The 15,710-nt window shown below is 37.0% G+C and overlaps 1 protein-coding gene across 2 annotated transcripts in view; it reads left to right on the top strand.

Moving 5' to 3' along the window:
• Nucleotides 1–15,710, top strand: part of MGAT4D (MGAT4 family member D) — a 33,294-nt gene that overhangs the window by 4,798 nt on the left and 12,786 nt on the right. Inside the window, exons 2-7 of one of the 2 annotated variants that reach the window (XM_057385496.1) lie at nucleotides 5,213–5,374; nucleotides 7,385–7,525; nucleotides 8,504–8,637; nucleotides 10,754–10,800; nucleotides 12,582–12,695; nucleotides 13,912–13,987. In XM_057385496.1, coding sequence (XP_057241479.1) covers nucleotides 5,213–5,374; nucleotides 7,385–7,525; nucleotides 8,504–8,637; nucleotides 10,754–10,800; nucleotides 12,582–12,695; nucleotides 13,912–13,987 — 674 coding nt within the window. The remainder of the gene's footprint in view (nucleotides 1–5,212; nucleotides 5,375–7,384; nucleotides 7,526–8,503; nucleotides 8,638–10,753; nucleotides 10,801–12,581; nucleotides 12,696–13,911; nucleotides 13,988–15,710) is intronic. The other variant, XM_057385497.1, reaches the window with a different exon arrangement.

Raw genomic sequence — 15,710 nt, 5'->3', positions numbered from 1 at the left:
AAACAAACAAAAAAACCCAAAACCGAACAAAATACAACAGCCTTAAATAGCCCACTTAAAGTATTTACAGATCCAAAATTTTATTTCAAAATTCATGTGCAAGATTTAGAAAATCGGTGTAGTTTTCCTGGCGTCTAGGCTTCCAATTTCCTAAATGAAGAGTCTGCTGCTTCTTACTGTAACTTCAAGCAGGACAGTGCCTAAAGAGTAGAGGAACTGAGCCATAAATCTTGTGGTATAAAAGGAGGCCAGTTATTGTTGGGTTTTGTAGAGAAGGGGATGAGGGAGCATTTCTGGCCTCTCTTGGTTTGCTGGACTGTGTCTCATCACAACCTGTGCTTAAACATGAGTAAATGCATGATTTTTGTGCTTTCCTACTGYTGTATACTGAGTCTTCAGGAACAGRGTTTTATCTAGAAATACCTTMGTTAATGGCTATATATTTAATTAATTGTGTGTATAATTTAGTAAWTGTTGCTACCTCAGGAAGAGAAGTAAAATATTAAAAATACCAATGAGAACAAAGCAATAGCCATTGCTTGAAGTGAATAGGTACTACCTTAAAGCCAAAGTGTATCAATTATGGGCAAACACCATGCAATATCCATTCAATTTCTGTATTTTTTCACTTATGTTAGTAATATTGTTTTGCTATATGGTGATGTTCTGACTGAATGTTTTAAGATCACTTTTCACTACATTCTAATATAGGAAAAGGCTTGGGTGTAAAAGGAGGATTATTTGCCAACATTTAAGAAAATATTATTAGTGTTTAGTTGTATTTTCTTTGAAACAAGTTTGCTAATTTATTTTCAGTCAGATACAGTATGTAAATAGTTCAGTAAAAAGTATTCTATGCCAAACCCAAAAGGGAATCCATGTTTATTAGAAAATTGTGTGAGTTTTAAAAATCCAATTATTAACTTTGAGCTGCCTTTAACTCTGTAAGGGTGTGTGTTAGTTTTAATACTGAAAGTATTTTGACTGTCTCCCCAATGTGGCCTGTAGGGGAATAGAGGAAGCCTATCCCCTGCCCCAAATTGCTGGCACAGTGCTTTTCTTTGATGTCCTGGGTTAATGCAAAGTCCCTCCACTGCCTTGTAGCTCCTGATGTGGACCCTGTCAAAGGCGAGTAGACATCTCAAATGTGTTGGAAGACACAGAAAATACTGTGCTGTAAGGCTGTAAGAAAATAGTTAAAGGTAATGCACATTGCTGGATTTAAATGTTTGCCTAAGAACTGGCTGTTCTGACCTGAGACAGCGGCATTATTTGGGGAATTTTTTTTTTCCTTCCTTACTCAGAGAGCACAAAACCTGAGCGTGCGAAGCATGTAACAAGATTCAGAAAGGTCTCTCATATTAGATCAGTTATGGGGAGATAATAAATTGCCAGTTATTAGTGCAATGCATGCCTCAGTGGTTTAATGTGCCTCATTATCCTGAACAGTGAGCAGTGCTTCCAAGCACAGAGTAGAACATGATCTCTTGCAGTTAGTRTGCTTGTAAGTTTTCTTTTAAGGAGACCATTAACTAAATTTCAGTTTCTAAAATAAACAGTGTAGCTTGTAATGAAGAAATAGGAACAAGTTTCACTGCTAGACTGGAGTGTTTTCTTCCCTCTTTTCTGCCACTCCAAATTCTCCTTTTATTTTCTTTTCTGTTTAAGGAGGAGATAGTGATGAATTGTTCCACAACTCTGAAATATTGCCAGAAATGAAACTGAAAGCATTTATATTATTAGAGGAAATATATGTATGTGGAGCTAAGAGAAATAATCAGTTGGCTTTTAGAATGAGTATTTGCTTTAGAGATTAGTATTGTTTCTAAACAGTTCCAATTTCCAGTGCAGGAAGTTATATATATAATGTATCTATTAGGAGATAACACTAGATTGCATTTAAAACAATTTTAAATGTTGCTATCTTAGAATGACAGTATCCATAGGTACGTATGCCAATGTGTASTTAACAGAGAAAATGCTACAGTAGAGCTGAAAATTCATTGCAGAAACTTTGAGYGCTRTCACTGTGTCCTGGAGGTGGCTGGSTCTTTTTTTTCTCCCATGGCTTGTAACCAGTGTAGCCCCATGAACTTTTCCTAGAAGAGAGATTCAGTGAACCATTCTTAGCACAGCAGAGTGATTCATCTTCAGCTCACCAAGGGGAGAAGAAGCCTTTACAGAGAATCACAGAATATGCTGAGTTGGAATGAACCCACAGGGATCAATGAGTCCGACTTCTGGCCCTGCACAGAGTCATACTATGTGCCTGAGAGTGTTGCTCAAATGCTTCTTGAAMTCTGTCAGGCTGGTGCTGTGTCCACTTTCCCCAGGGAGCCTGTTCTGGTGTCCAAACACTGACTGGGTGAAGAACCTTTTTCCTGATACCCAACCTAAACCTCTCTGACACAACTCCAAGCCATTCYCTCRAGTCCTGTCMCTGCTCAGGAGAGTGGAGAGATCAGTGCCTGCCCCTCTTTTCCCCTGGTGAGGATGTTGAAGGCCACACTGAGCTCTCCCCTCAGTCTCCTCTTTTCCAGGCTGAACAGACCCAGTGCCCTCAGCCGCTCCTCACACGCTTCCCCTCAAGGCCCTTCACCATCCTTGTGGCCCTCCTTTGGGCACTCTCTAATGGTTTAATGTCTTTTTTATGTCACGGCACCCAAAGCTGCCCCCAGCACTGGAGGTGAGGCTGCCCCAGGTCAGAGCAGAGCAGGACAATCCCCCCGTGCCCGGCTGGCGATGCTGTGCCCGATGTCCCCCAGGACAGTTGGCACTCTTGGCTGCCACAGCACTGCTGACTCACATTCATTGACCCGGACCACGAGGTGCCTTTGCAGAGCTTTGCTCTTCAGCCTCTCATTCCCCAGTCTGTCCATACATCCAGGGTTGCCCCTTCCCAGGTGCAGAATCCAACACTTTCCCTTGTTGAATGGTTGGTGATTGCCCAGCTCTGATTTTTTGGGATCTCTCTGCAGGGCTGCCTTTACCTTCATTTGCTTTTGGTGGTTTTGCTGTAGGTCCTCATCTTGCTCTTTTCTGGTTTTATCCTGACACTGCTCACTGCTGATGGAGCCATTGTTGGACAAGGCATTGCCAAGTCAGGCAATTGCTGGGCACAGAGTGTTTCATGMTGTCCCAAAGCTCCTTCTCCCTGGCCCTCCTGTTCAGAAAGCACAGTATTTGTAAAAACGTCTTGTGTCTTTCTAAGCACTCTCTTGCAAGCAGCTGTTTTAGTTCTCTGGGGATCATTAGATACTGAAAGAACATTTTCCACACACAGATCCATTTAAAGTTAAGGACTGTTGAAATATTTAAGGTGTTTAGCTTCATGTTGCTTTCTAAACAATTTTTCCAAAGGCTTAGTAATAGCTAATGTAGTTAATTTRCATGAGCTCTAGTAAAATTTAGAACATTTCATGTTCTATTTCAGACTATATATTTTTATAATAAATTCATTCTTCACTAAGGATTCTTTTTGTCAAACCCTTGCTTCCTGAGCTGTCAAAATCAAGTGAGATAAGTGATTACTGAGAATTTTTTTCTCTTAACTGAAGAGAGGCTTCAATTCTGAAAGACTTAAGAACRTAGTTTCCCTCTTCTGGCCTGAAGAAATAGGTAAGGCTGATTACAAATGCCAGGTTCTTTGGGTRCACTCAGTGACAGCTGAGTGTTGACATTTTATTTGCAAGAGGCACCTGTGATATTTTGGTAGGCTCACCTGTAGGTAAGCAAATAAAACTACAATTGCTTGGTGTTTGCCTAAAAGTGAGTCCAGTGGTGACACTGGTGATTTTGAGTCATGCTGACACTGCATGGCTGAGAGAATTGTGAAGAGAGGGACTATGATGTTATAACTTGCCTGCAATTTCATTACTAATTCCTTCTATAAATTGGAATTTAAAGAAAAATGCACATCTGCTACTCTATCTTTACCTTATACCTCTGAATTTGTCTTGGAATTGCAAGATGCATCTTCGTCATGTTTACATCTTCTATTTGGAATCACTTTCCTTCTATGAAAATAGTGTGATGGTTATCTGTGAGTACCTAAATCAGCTTAAACCTTCTGTTTTTTATTTTATTCATATACATGCTAAAGAAAAAGAGCTAAAGATTGCATTATGGCATTGGAAACACAGCTACAAAAGAAAASCATAAACAAGAAAGTGTAATCCTACATGGCTACTGATGAAAGGGATTTTTCTTAGGTATTCCAAAAATTTACTTTGTTTGGGGTTTTAGCTCTCTAGCCTTATGCGTTGTTGAGAGATTTTTTAAAATTTGAAATCTATTTTAATGTGTTTTATATTGTTTAAATATAGACTTTTCATCTGTTTTGATCTTCCATTTGTTTTGCTTTTATTTGTTCTTATTTTTTTCAGGGAAGCCTACTTTAATCAAGTAGAACTGTCTTGTTGCATGCAGTGTTCCCCTCCCTTCAGCAATGCTCAATTTATGATCATAGCTGCATAGTATAAAATACTCATACATACAAATGTCTTTCTTACAAGTCAAAACATTTTTAAGAGTGTCAGAAAATTTTAGGAAGCATTTATTTTATGGGCATTTTACTAAACATACTTGAAAATTTTAATGAGGCAAACAATGGCAGTATCGATCACATGAATATTTCTTTTTATCTAACCACTTTCTTTCTAAATGTTTTAAACTTCAGAGTCTTCCAATCACACATTTATTGATCAAATAAAGGACTTGAGTTTAATGCAAATGAAACTCCCATTTTATCCAAAATGGATATTAATTCCAGTTTGAAACACCTCTGCAAATCCTCACAAATTTTTATTACCTCTGCATTTTGCTCTTAGTCTCTTTTACAGGTTASAATCCCTGGAAATTTGTTTGATAAAAAAGACAAGCCATTACTTAATTATACTTTTCAATGTGAAAAGGGTCTTCAAGGTTTCTTATCTGTGAAAAACGTAGCACCTTCCCCTGCAACTCATTGTCTTTCACTCATGTTTTCCTTATGGATTTCAYATTTTTGGTTTTGTCTTCAATTTGCCTTCACCCAGCTGTGCTGCCTAAACTCTACCTTCTTAATACTCTTCCAGATGTCTTCTCTTGAACAAACTTTATTATTATTATTTATGCATTTTGGTGATGTCATTTTCTGGACCATCTGCCATTCTTTAACTTCATTCCTTCATATAAATCACCTTTCTGAAAAGAAATTWTGTTCTTATTGCAGGAAATGACTTAGATATGTACCAACACGAGTTGCTGGAACTTCAAAAAAGACTATTGTATGCTGAAAAGGAAAATAAAAAAAGATCACAYGAACTGAGCAGTGCCCTAGATGAAATTAAACGTATAGTCGCAAGAAGAATGAACATGACAAAAAATCACACAGGTTTGTAGGTGTTTCTCGGGGGTTTTTTGGCTATTGGTTGGTTGGTTGGTTTTTGTGGGGTTGGTTTTTTGTTTGGTGGTTTGGGGGGGTTTTGGTTTTCTGTGGGACACCAACATGTAAAGTTTAGTGGTCTGGCTTCTTTCCATTGTTGCCTTACAGACTATTGTACATCTCCATACATCTGCACACTGTCATTGCATGCAGTAGATTGATAGTTTGATTTTGTTCCTTAAAATAAATGATCTMATTGTGCAGGATCTGCCTTCCTCCCTGTTGAGATTGGCAGAGCTACTTCCCTGGGGAGAGAAGGGGAGTTAGAAGAGGCATCTCTGTGCTGGTGACATTTCATAGCATATCCCAACTCCAGAAAGAGTCTGGGTGTGTCTGAACACTGCCATTTAACAATTCCTATTTTCATTCAGTACAGCAGGCTGGTAACCAGACTAAAATAAGGAATTAACCCGGACTGTTATGGGGGAAGAAAAAACAAGGTGTATTTCTTTTTTGTACAGTCAGATTTGTTTCCCCTGATCTTCCCTGCCAGTTTTTGTGTGTTTATTCATTATTAATTCACTGGGACTGCTCTGATGTGCATAAACAAAGGGCTGAGCATTGCCAGGGTGGTGGCCTTAGGAGCTTTAAAATAGTCATGTTGTCAGCAGCCCCACATACCGTGAGCAAAGAATGATGCACAAAATAGTAGTAAAGGAGAGTCCCCTTCCCCCTGCTCTTGATTCGTATTGGAGCCAGCTAAATATCAGAGTATTAAACATGTCAGTTCACAGGATTTAAGGCAGAAATTGCATAAAATCACTGAAAAAGTTTCTTTTATTTTTACTTACCCTTCTGCTTCCCATTGCAGCCATGTTTTCTTGTACAACAAAAATGAAAAGGTTTATTGTGTTCAATGGAACTAAATTCCCCTGCCCAGTACTTGATAGGTACTACTTCCAAATAAACATTGAAAGTCCTTGGAAAGATGTGAAGGTGATAAAAAAGGAAAATTTTCTATGCAGAAAAATTTCAATATATTGAACCACTTAACAGTGTGGGAGGACTTGTGGGTGTCTCTCTCATACACAAATTTCTGGGCATATATATACATATATGCTTGTTTGAGGTTTTTTAAACTGTTTTCTGTAAGGTAGAGAATCTCTTTTGAGTCTTAATTTTCAGTGGGAGTATCCTTCAGAAGCGAAAAAAACTTAAAATACATTCAGTAAGCCTCTGCCTTCATTGATCTAATAAAGTTGTTGTTGGTCTCGTGAGACTTGTATGTAACTTTGAAGGGTGGTAAATTTTGGAAGTTATCTTAGATGCATTTCTTAGGAAAAATAACTTTCCATCCCAGTCAATAAACCTTCTGTTGATTTCATCTTTATTTTAAAGCAGTAAAGAAAACAAATCCCTGCTTTTCTCTTAACTGCTTTAGTCTTTTGTTTCATGAATAGTTTTTAAAGGCCTGTATGTGGTTGTCCCTTTTACCATAGAACTTTTTATAACTGGAGAACTTTTGCTTGAGCTGTGAAAACCACCATGTGTTGCTTTTTGGGGAAAACATTTAAGTTTATTAAGTAGTAAAACCAGTTATTCATCAGAATCTGTGTTTCTTTCCATTTAAAAATTGTTTGCCAGCTATGTAAAAAAAAAAAAAAAAAAAGCAAAACCAAACCAAACCGTTTTTTTACTGCTGCCTTTGAAATAATTTACTGTGTTTTAAGATGACTCAATCCTGCACGTGTGTACACACAGGGAAATATGGATGGAGTTCCCAGGGTGTTCAAGCTTGGAGATCTGCCCCATCACCTGGGTGGGAAGGAGTTCTACTGGGAAATTCTCAATTTAATATAATGTCATATATATGACTTATAATCACTTCTGAGCAATAGTTCTGATTCAATAACCTTCTGTGTGGCAATCTGCCAGCATTCAGTTGAACAAAACAAGTGAAGCAACAGGCTTCTCATGCTGACTTTTTATGTGTATCTCTGGGTTGGTTGTGTCTTTAAGATGATGTCAAGTGGAAAGAGTTAAACCTCCCCAGAAAACTCCCCGTGCATCTTGCAAACATGTACTACTACCTACCTCACCTTCGAGARTATGAGGATGCAAGTTTCCCAAATGTTATTTTTGGGCAACAGAGAACTGGAGGTAGGAAATAAAGTTTGGCTTATATTTTCCATATGTTTGCATTTTATATAACATTCTAGCAGTAAAGCACACTTAAAAGTTCAGAATGGGCTTTCTCCCTTAACTTTATAATGTTGCCAAGCTGAATGAATTTTAATGGCAATAGCAGAAGTAATTTGTAAATTTGTAAATTTTGCCCACTCCTATTTCAAGTCTTATCTCAAAGTATTCTGAAAGCCTTTTGAAATATCAATAGAAATAGTCTTAATTGAAAAACAAAATTGTTTTTGGTTTCCATCATACATTCATATAGCTATGATGCAGTAGCTGACATTTCTTTCCCCACAAAATTAGTATGGATGAGGAAGCCAAGGCAAATTTACGATGCAGTCAGTTTGCCAGGGTGAGAAGCAAAGAAAGGAGAGATATGACCATGTAAAGGATATTAATATATCAATGTAGCCTTTTCATCCACAACAGAAATCAGCTGACACTGTAGAAATCATAGCAAATTCCAATGAGCTATAATACAAAGTAGAAACATATTGTCCTGTCATGTGACAGGTAAAAGGAACATACAGAAATGGTAAACAATGAAGGTGGTCAACCATTTTGCAGAGTTTAGTATTTTATTGATTTTTTTACTTTTCTATAGGGTGATCTTATATGAAGACACACTGGCAGCACTTTTGATTTAACTAAAAAAAAACCTTTGGCCTTGCTCATGACAATGGATAACTTTCTACAGATTTCTCATTWGTAGGTGTAGTTGTAGCAATGTGATCTAGTGTTTTAGTTTTCACTGGAGTGCCCATCGATCAGTGTCACTAATAAAAAAATGCTCCATGTTTAATCTTCTTCTATTTGCACAGGAAAATCACAATAGCAAGATTGCATTTTACTAAGTACARGTGTATTTGTGGTCACATCAAATCAAAATTAAAATATAATTTCAGCTTCCCTTAAAATTACATGGTTTGAGGCATTCTCTTTTTGCAGTCTCCCTGGTGATGGGTATTCCTACTGTGAAAAGGGAAAAACAAAATTACCTGATTGATACACTGCATTCCCTACTATTCGAACTTTCTGAAGAGCAAAAGAAGGACTGCCTAATAATCATCTTTATAGCAGAGGTGAGTKTGCATGGAAAGGTGCAGAATGCTGATAGACAATATGGAGATTTATGTCTAAGAGTAACAGTGCAGGAGAGGCTGCAAAACACTGTTAGCTTAGCCTTTGGGAGGGATTTCTTCAGRGCTGGAGGAGATGGTGAGCAGTTGGTGCCTCAGTGCTCCTATGTGGGAAAAAAACCCCTGTAATGCAGGTGATCAAAGGGTAAAAAGTTGTATTTGCATTTATCAACACAGTCAGATTCTCGAACAAAACTGTATGAACTCATTATTTATCTCTGAAAGTAAGGATTTCTGGTTCCAGAATGAAATGTTAAGTCCTCCACAGAGAAGTGCCATAGAACGTGAAGAAAGTAAACTTAGTTTCACAAAATTATTTATCTGCTGGTTTGAGAACATGTATCTTGCAAAACATCTTAACATATTGGAGCCTTCTGCATGTGTTTTGGCATTTTCCCATGCAAGAGAAAACTGTTCAGAGCCTTGAACATGTCTGGGAAAGTAAATAGTGCTCTAGGTAAGATATTAGGGATAAATACATTTTTTTCTCACTCAAAAATGTCTTGTTTACATCAGAAAAAAAAAGCCACAGAAGGGAATTAACTAGTGATAGCTTCTTGCAGGTAAATTGACTGTGCAATTATTCAGACTTCATATTTATTTTTCATATTTCTTTGTCCTTCCATAGACAGCATTAGATTCATGCATGTATTCATTAGCAGTTACAATTTGCTTTTTTTATGGTTTATCCATCACTTTTGCAGGTGTAAAAGTGTCAAACAGAGTATAGTTTACTTTAAAAAGTTTGGCCGTGACTTCTACTTTTCTGTTTGGATCACAATGATGCATACAGAGGACCAATTTTATTGGCTGTAATTCCTCTTTAGAATAGGTTTTAGGATCTGAACTTACTTTGCAGTTGGTATTTCCCAATGAAGAGCCCTGGCAGTTATGAATTTCTTATTACAGGGCTTCAGAGGGTTCTGTGAATTTTTAAGGGTTAACTTCTGAATAGTTTCCCTCTGTGGAGAGACTCAATGTGACACTTTGAACAATCAGGAGCTGTGGTTGTAGTAATTCTCCATATCAGCCAATTTAGGATTAAACTGCCTAAATTGTAAGAATTACTCTCCCTTTTCTCCCAACCCCAAAGTCATGTTCTCACAGCTTCCATTTTTTCAGCCATGCAGTAAATTGGAGCAGGTAACTGTGCTGATATGAGAAGTGATAAGAGCATTTTATTATGAGAGGAAGACAGGTGTGTTCACTGGTCATAAATCCACACCTTCCTTTTTCCCAGAAACTTTCAGAAGATCAACATAAATGTTTATGATGGTAAATGTCATCATGGGTTAAATCAGAGTAACTTATTGTCTGAGTTTTAAGTTCTGGGTATTTTTTTTTCTTATCACAGTTCTTCGCTTCCTTTTTATTTATTAGAAATTTAATATATAACTGATAACAATTATTTGTTTATTTAAAGAAAAAATTCCGTACTRCAAAGACAGATATTGAGTTGCTTTAGTAATCACAGCCATAAAACTTTGCACTCTTAGTGTAGTTAACAGATGTGTTTTGCACACTAAAACKGTTACTTTTATGAAACAGCAGTAATGAATAAGTATGTCCTCAAAATTTCCAGACAAAGAGCCATAAGTTTGTTGAATGAATAACAAAGTAAATAAAAMATTTAATCTCTGGCTTTAGAATATTTTGTTTAGGTGACTCTTCTCCTCTGCTTTAGGCCTCTTTTATGATTTTTGGATGACCCTAACCAGCTCTTTTCTACTGTTTAGAGTTAAATAGCTGTGCTTTACTGGCCTAACTGAACAGAATTTTAGTCAGAAAATAKCCTGGCCTTCTGTAAAAGCACTGAAAAACAAAATGCAGAAATGACAGCAGGAGAGAGTTAGAAGCAAAAGTGAACTACATTGAAAGTTTGGTTGGCTTGAAAAGCCCCTACTGGCCTTTAGTAGAAAAGCTGCTGTAACATGGCACRTTTGTTCGGAAGGAAAAGAGTTAGAGAATAGAAATTGTTTGCATATAAATATTTCGTGAAAAGTGTTGTTTATTACAAAAATGGGTGACTTCTAATGAAACCCTCCCTTGTTTTCTTTAGGTGGATGCTGAGTATGTTAAGACTGTTGCAGAAAATATTAAAACCAGGTAAGGCACACAAAGTGTAACACCCAGTGTGTAACCACCAGTGTGAACACATTGTGAGCTTTCATGGAAAGAATTAAAACATTTCAGCAGTGAGATGGAACTGCTGAGTAATGAGGTACAAGTGTACTCTTGGAATGTGTGCCATAACATACTGTGAAATTCAGAACAGAATTATGTACATCAGTTTATTTTTCTTTTCTTATTTGATGATGTGCTTTAACCAGTCAAGGTCTCAGCTTAAATCTTGGATTAATATTTACTTAATAAAATTAATGATACAATTCATGCACCTGAGGCTACATGTATTAGGTCCCCTCTGACTACACAAACCTGCAGTGCATTCTGCCATCTGTTATAGAATCACAGAATCCCTTCCCTGACTGGAAGATCAATGGAGTTCAACCATTAGCCCATCACTGCCACCACTATGTCCCCAAGTGCCACAYCTACATGTTTTCCCAGATGTCTTTGTTTCCTTTTTTAAACTATTTTTCATGAAGACAATAGACTTGGGACAGCAATGGGATTACATTTATAATGTTAGAGTCTGTAACATGATGGACAATATGAGATGGGTATTCTCTGCTTTGCCAAATTAACCTTAGAGATGTCAAATTGAAGCCTCGTTCCCACTGTAGTTCTGCTTATCTTGCTCTTACCATTCTTGAACAAGATCCCTAGAGGAGTTGACCTTTTCCTTCTCATTTGAGGGTTCCTGCACTCCTCCTTCACTCAGTGGTTTTCCAGACTGTTTCACCTGTGGGTTTCCCCCAGAAGATTCCTCACACTGAGCCTGTTAGCTAAGCTGTGTTAATCATTTCCTGCTTCCAGAGGGGTAAAATTCCAGTTTTCAGCTGGGAATGCTGCAGCCAGGACAAGGGGTAGAGGCACTTTCTTGGCACCGCCAAGGTACAATATCTACAGCAATTCAAACATTTAGATCATTTTGATTATTTCTTTATGGCTTTTGGAAAAAAAAAAACAAACCTGCAGAGTAGATGCTTGGTCAGGGTTCCACAGTAAGATGAGATTATTTTGTCCATAATGCTGGTACTCTGATGAGCTTAATTTTTAGTGTTATCTTTTTTACACTAATCATAGGAAATGGGAAATGCAATTTTGAAAACTACCTGTTTTGTGTTGGGTTTTTTAAATGTATATGGGGGTTGTGGTTTTTTTGTTTGAGTTTTGTTTGGTTTGGTTCATTGGTTTGTGGTATTTTTTTGGAGGAAGGGGGAGGTTTGACTTCAAGGTTTGGATCCCAAAGTAGTTACCCATTTTTTCAATGTCTCTTTAAATGGAAAATTTTTCCTTGGAGCAGAGACTAGATGCAGACTCCCTATTTTAAACTACTCTGAGACAGTATTATTCTGCTTAGAAAGTAGAGCTGCAGCAMGGGTAAGGACACAGGGAGCTCTCATGCAAGGGGAAACAGTTGTGTGTTGTTCTAGATAGTGCATTTGGTTGTAAATTACTGCTGCCTAAATTACTGTAAAATACTGCTATTTTGGCAACTAGCTCAGGATTGTTAGTAAGCATCTACAGATGCAGGACTTCTGAGACACACTTCTCTCAAGTGTTTTCTGAGACTTGGTAGAGTTCCTAATCAATCTGTTTTGATGGTTGTTAAAGATCTCTTCTTGRTTCCAAATTCACAGTTTTTTGCTGGAGTTATGAATTCCACCTGGGGAGGAGCAGAGCTAAGCCTGGAGAGCTGCTGTCTGTTGTTTCCCTCWAAAGTCTTTTTGACGGATGGGGTTTCACTAAGATTCTCTTCACAGCTTCCCCAGAGAAGTCCAGTCTGGAGTCCTAGAGGTTATTTCTCCTCCTGCTTCTTATTATCCAGATCTTTCTAACCTGAAGAAAACATTTGGGGATTCTGAGGACAGAGTAAGGTATGATGGCTATATAAAACCTAAAAAWTTTTGCTAAGAGTGTAGAATGGAAAATTCAGAAAATTGTTGAGCTGATAATGTTGTTGTGTTTCAGAGCTAAAGGACCTTAACTTTACTTTTAAAAAAATTTTATTACACAAGGGGATCTTGAGAAAAGCTATGCTGCACATTARCTTCAGGGTGAGAGCCAAGGTGTCTGCTTTGGTTCTTGATTCTAAAAGGCAATAGGCTATATGATCTGGTCATAAAAGAAAAAATAGAAAAACCTTTAATGTGACCAATAACACAGAAAAAAAACCCATGTGGCCCCCTATTTAACTACTGRCAGCTACTGTGGTTTTAATTAATGACCTAACTTTTGGTGATCATGGACTTTTAATCTACTGTTAATACATCCTAAATGGTGATTTCATTCATTCACGTGCCCTAAATTCACTAAGACAGAGATTATACCATTAAAAAAAATATTTATTGGTGGAAAGTAATTTACTTTCAATCAGCAATAACTATTTTATCAGAAGTGCAGCAGTGCTACAGTGCAGCAAGAGAGCTGCAGTACTRAAAGTTCAGGCWAGAGAAATCAGCARGTATRTGTATGTATATGTATGTATGTATATTGTCTTTATAGATAAACCTTACATGTTTCATAACATTAACAATTTATATACTTTAGTTTTAGTTATGATTAGATATGAAGGATACACTTTTATGTTAATTAAATACTGCAAAATTACTCTTTAGTCTTTCAGTGTTGATTATCAAACATCARCTTCATCCTCTGGTAAAATAAAAGATTGCCCAACATCTATGTTGATATTTAAACCTGAAAATTAAGTTTATCAACTTGTTTTTGTGCTGCTGAAATTACTTTTTCATCTTTGAATAATCCATGTGTGTTAATCTCTACTGTTCATAAAATAATGAGTAGAATCTTGTGAGTCATTTGATATGAATAACTTGTTAGACATTATGTTTCAAGTGCCACTGATATAGATGAAAATTTTTATTTAATGTTAACTTTTATAGGAAAATAAAAATATTTAATGTTGACACTGATTGTAGAGAAATGCTTTTGCACTTAACAATGGGTTCAATATTCAACCTTACAATTTTATTGTAGAGACAAAAAATGCAGAGCATTAGAAGTTCTCTTATTATAGAAATAACTCTTGCAACCCTCCCAAAAAGCTTATCAGAATTTGCTGCTTATGTTTAGGTGGAGAACTAAACAGAATTTGGATTACAGCTTTTTAATGCTATATGCTCAACCTAAGGGAACATTTTATTTACAGGTATGTCCRTATTATCATTAAGTAGCAGCAATACCTCTGTACTGATAATTAGCTTTGGTAATTTTAATTTGTTTCAAAGGCCTCAATAAAACCAGCAGTCTGTAGAAATTTTCTGTGTATTTTGCCCGTGCTCTTTACAAACATCTATATTTCTGTATTTATATACATCTTGCAGCCTGGTACTCTTTGATTAAAACCATCTGTACCTTCCTGTCATGTGTGAGGTTGAATAGCAAGGTAATTGAAGCATGAAACCTTTATCTGATTAGGTTAAAAATGTCGGGGTTTAATATCTGTTTATTTACTACAACCAGGAAAAATAATGGTGATTAGGTCCAGGTTATAGCCCAGAYCACAATGAACTGAAATCTTTCAGACAGGGAAACACCAGTAGAGTGGTTCTTGAGATAAGGTCAACTACAAGTTGGCACAGATCCTATATTCTCCAGAAGATTTTGTGTTAGCCTTTTGAGAATATCCCCATGCATTTAAGCTTAGCTTTAACCATCATTCTGTAATTGTCCTAATTTGCACTCCATAAAGATCATAATCTCCACCAGAGATTCCAGAATGTATCAGAGCTGTTCAATCATGTATCAGATATATAAAATTTCACATAGCTCATTAATGTCAACAGTTTTTAAAAAAGCTCAGAAGAGTGTTTTGCCTCGGAGTCTATCACGTAAGGACATCACAGGACTCCTGGAAGCAGAGGACTGCAGGACCTGCCATCTCCTTCAGTTCTTCTCAGGATTCAACACAAACACATTTCAGCTGGGCTGCTTAGAGTCCCCATGCTCTGGTCTCTACTGTGAATCTCCTGCATAGGTGCTCAGGAGGCAGGGGGCAAACAAAAATGCTGTCTTTTGAACACTTGCAGTTGAATGGAAAATGAAGTATTTTCCTGTGGTTTTTGTAGTTTTTGAGAACATTACCCAAGTTTGCTAAGTGCACTAGAGCATTAAGGTGTAGGAAACCTGGTGAAGGGAAATGTTAAGATGCTGCAGACTCTTACTGTCCCTTCCTGTTACAAAGTTCTACAAGCATTCATATTTGCACCAATGGCAGACTTATTTATTTGTATTTTTAAGAAAATTTGAGAACATGTGTTTTCTTATCGGAGACATTATAGAAGGACTGAACTGCATTATTAAGAGCAAAGCCTGGATTTTGGTGGTCTGGTGGGAGTTATGTCTGCTTTCAGACTTTTCTCAGAAAGAACCTATACTTTCCTCATACCATGGCTCATACTGTTCCTACTATATCCTAATCTTTGTATGCTCAGCCTGAAGCTACTCCTGTAGATGCTGGTCTGCTAAAAACTACTCTGTAGAGTGCAGATAAAAAGAATGAACACTTGCTGCCATAAACTTAGTTATATCCTCCCTCTATTTGGAAGTCTTRTATTAAAGGAAAGCAAATAACTTAGAACTACTTTTCCTTAGCCTGGCACAAAGATTTACTTCAGTAACCTTAAGCAAAACTTGAGCTAGCTTAGATTTTATTTACAGTTTAGTCAGGAACAGTATTGTTTGGGTGYCTGATATTAACTCCCAAACCTTGAAAGAAGATGAGCATACAAAATTAGTTTGGTGTCTACAGAGCAGTTGATGTCRTGAGTCAGACAAGATCTTTGCTCAATAAACACTTGTTCTAGGATACTGCTGAAACAGGATTTAAACAAGTAGTTTTGTGAAGAGCATTGAAGGTAACAGGTATAAGG

This window comes from Malurus melanocephalus, unplaced genomic scaffold (assembly GCF_030028575.1).
Source record: "Malurus melanocephalus ecotype Western Australia unplaced genomic scaffold, MMel_1.1 scaffold_833, whole genome shotgun sequence".
Classification (NCBI taxonomy): Eukaryota; Metazoa; Chordata; class Aves; order Passeriformes; family Maluridae; genus Malurus; species Malurus melanocephalus.
Note: the sequence above shows the minus strand (reverse complement) of the source record. Positions and strands in the feature narration are given on the sequence as shown.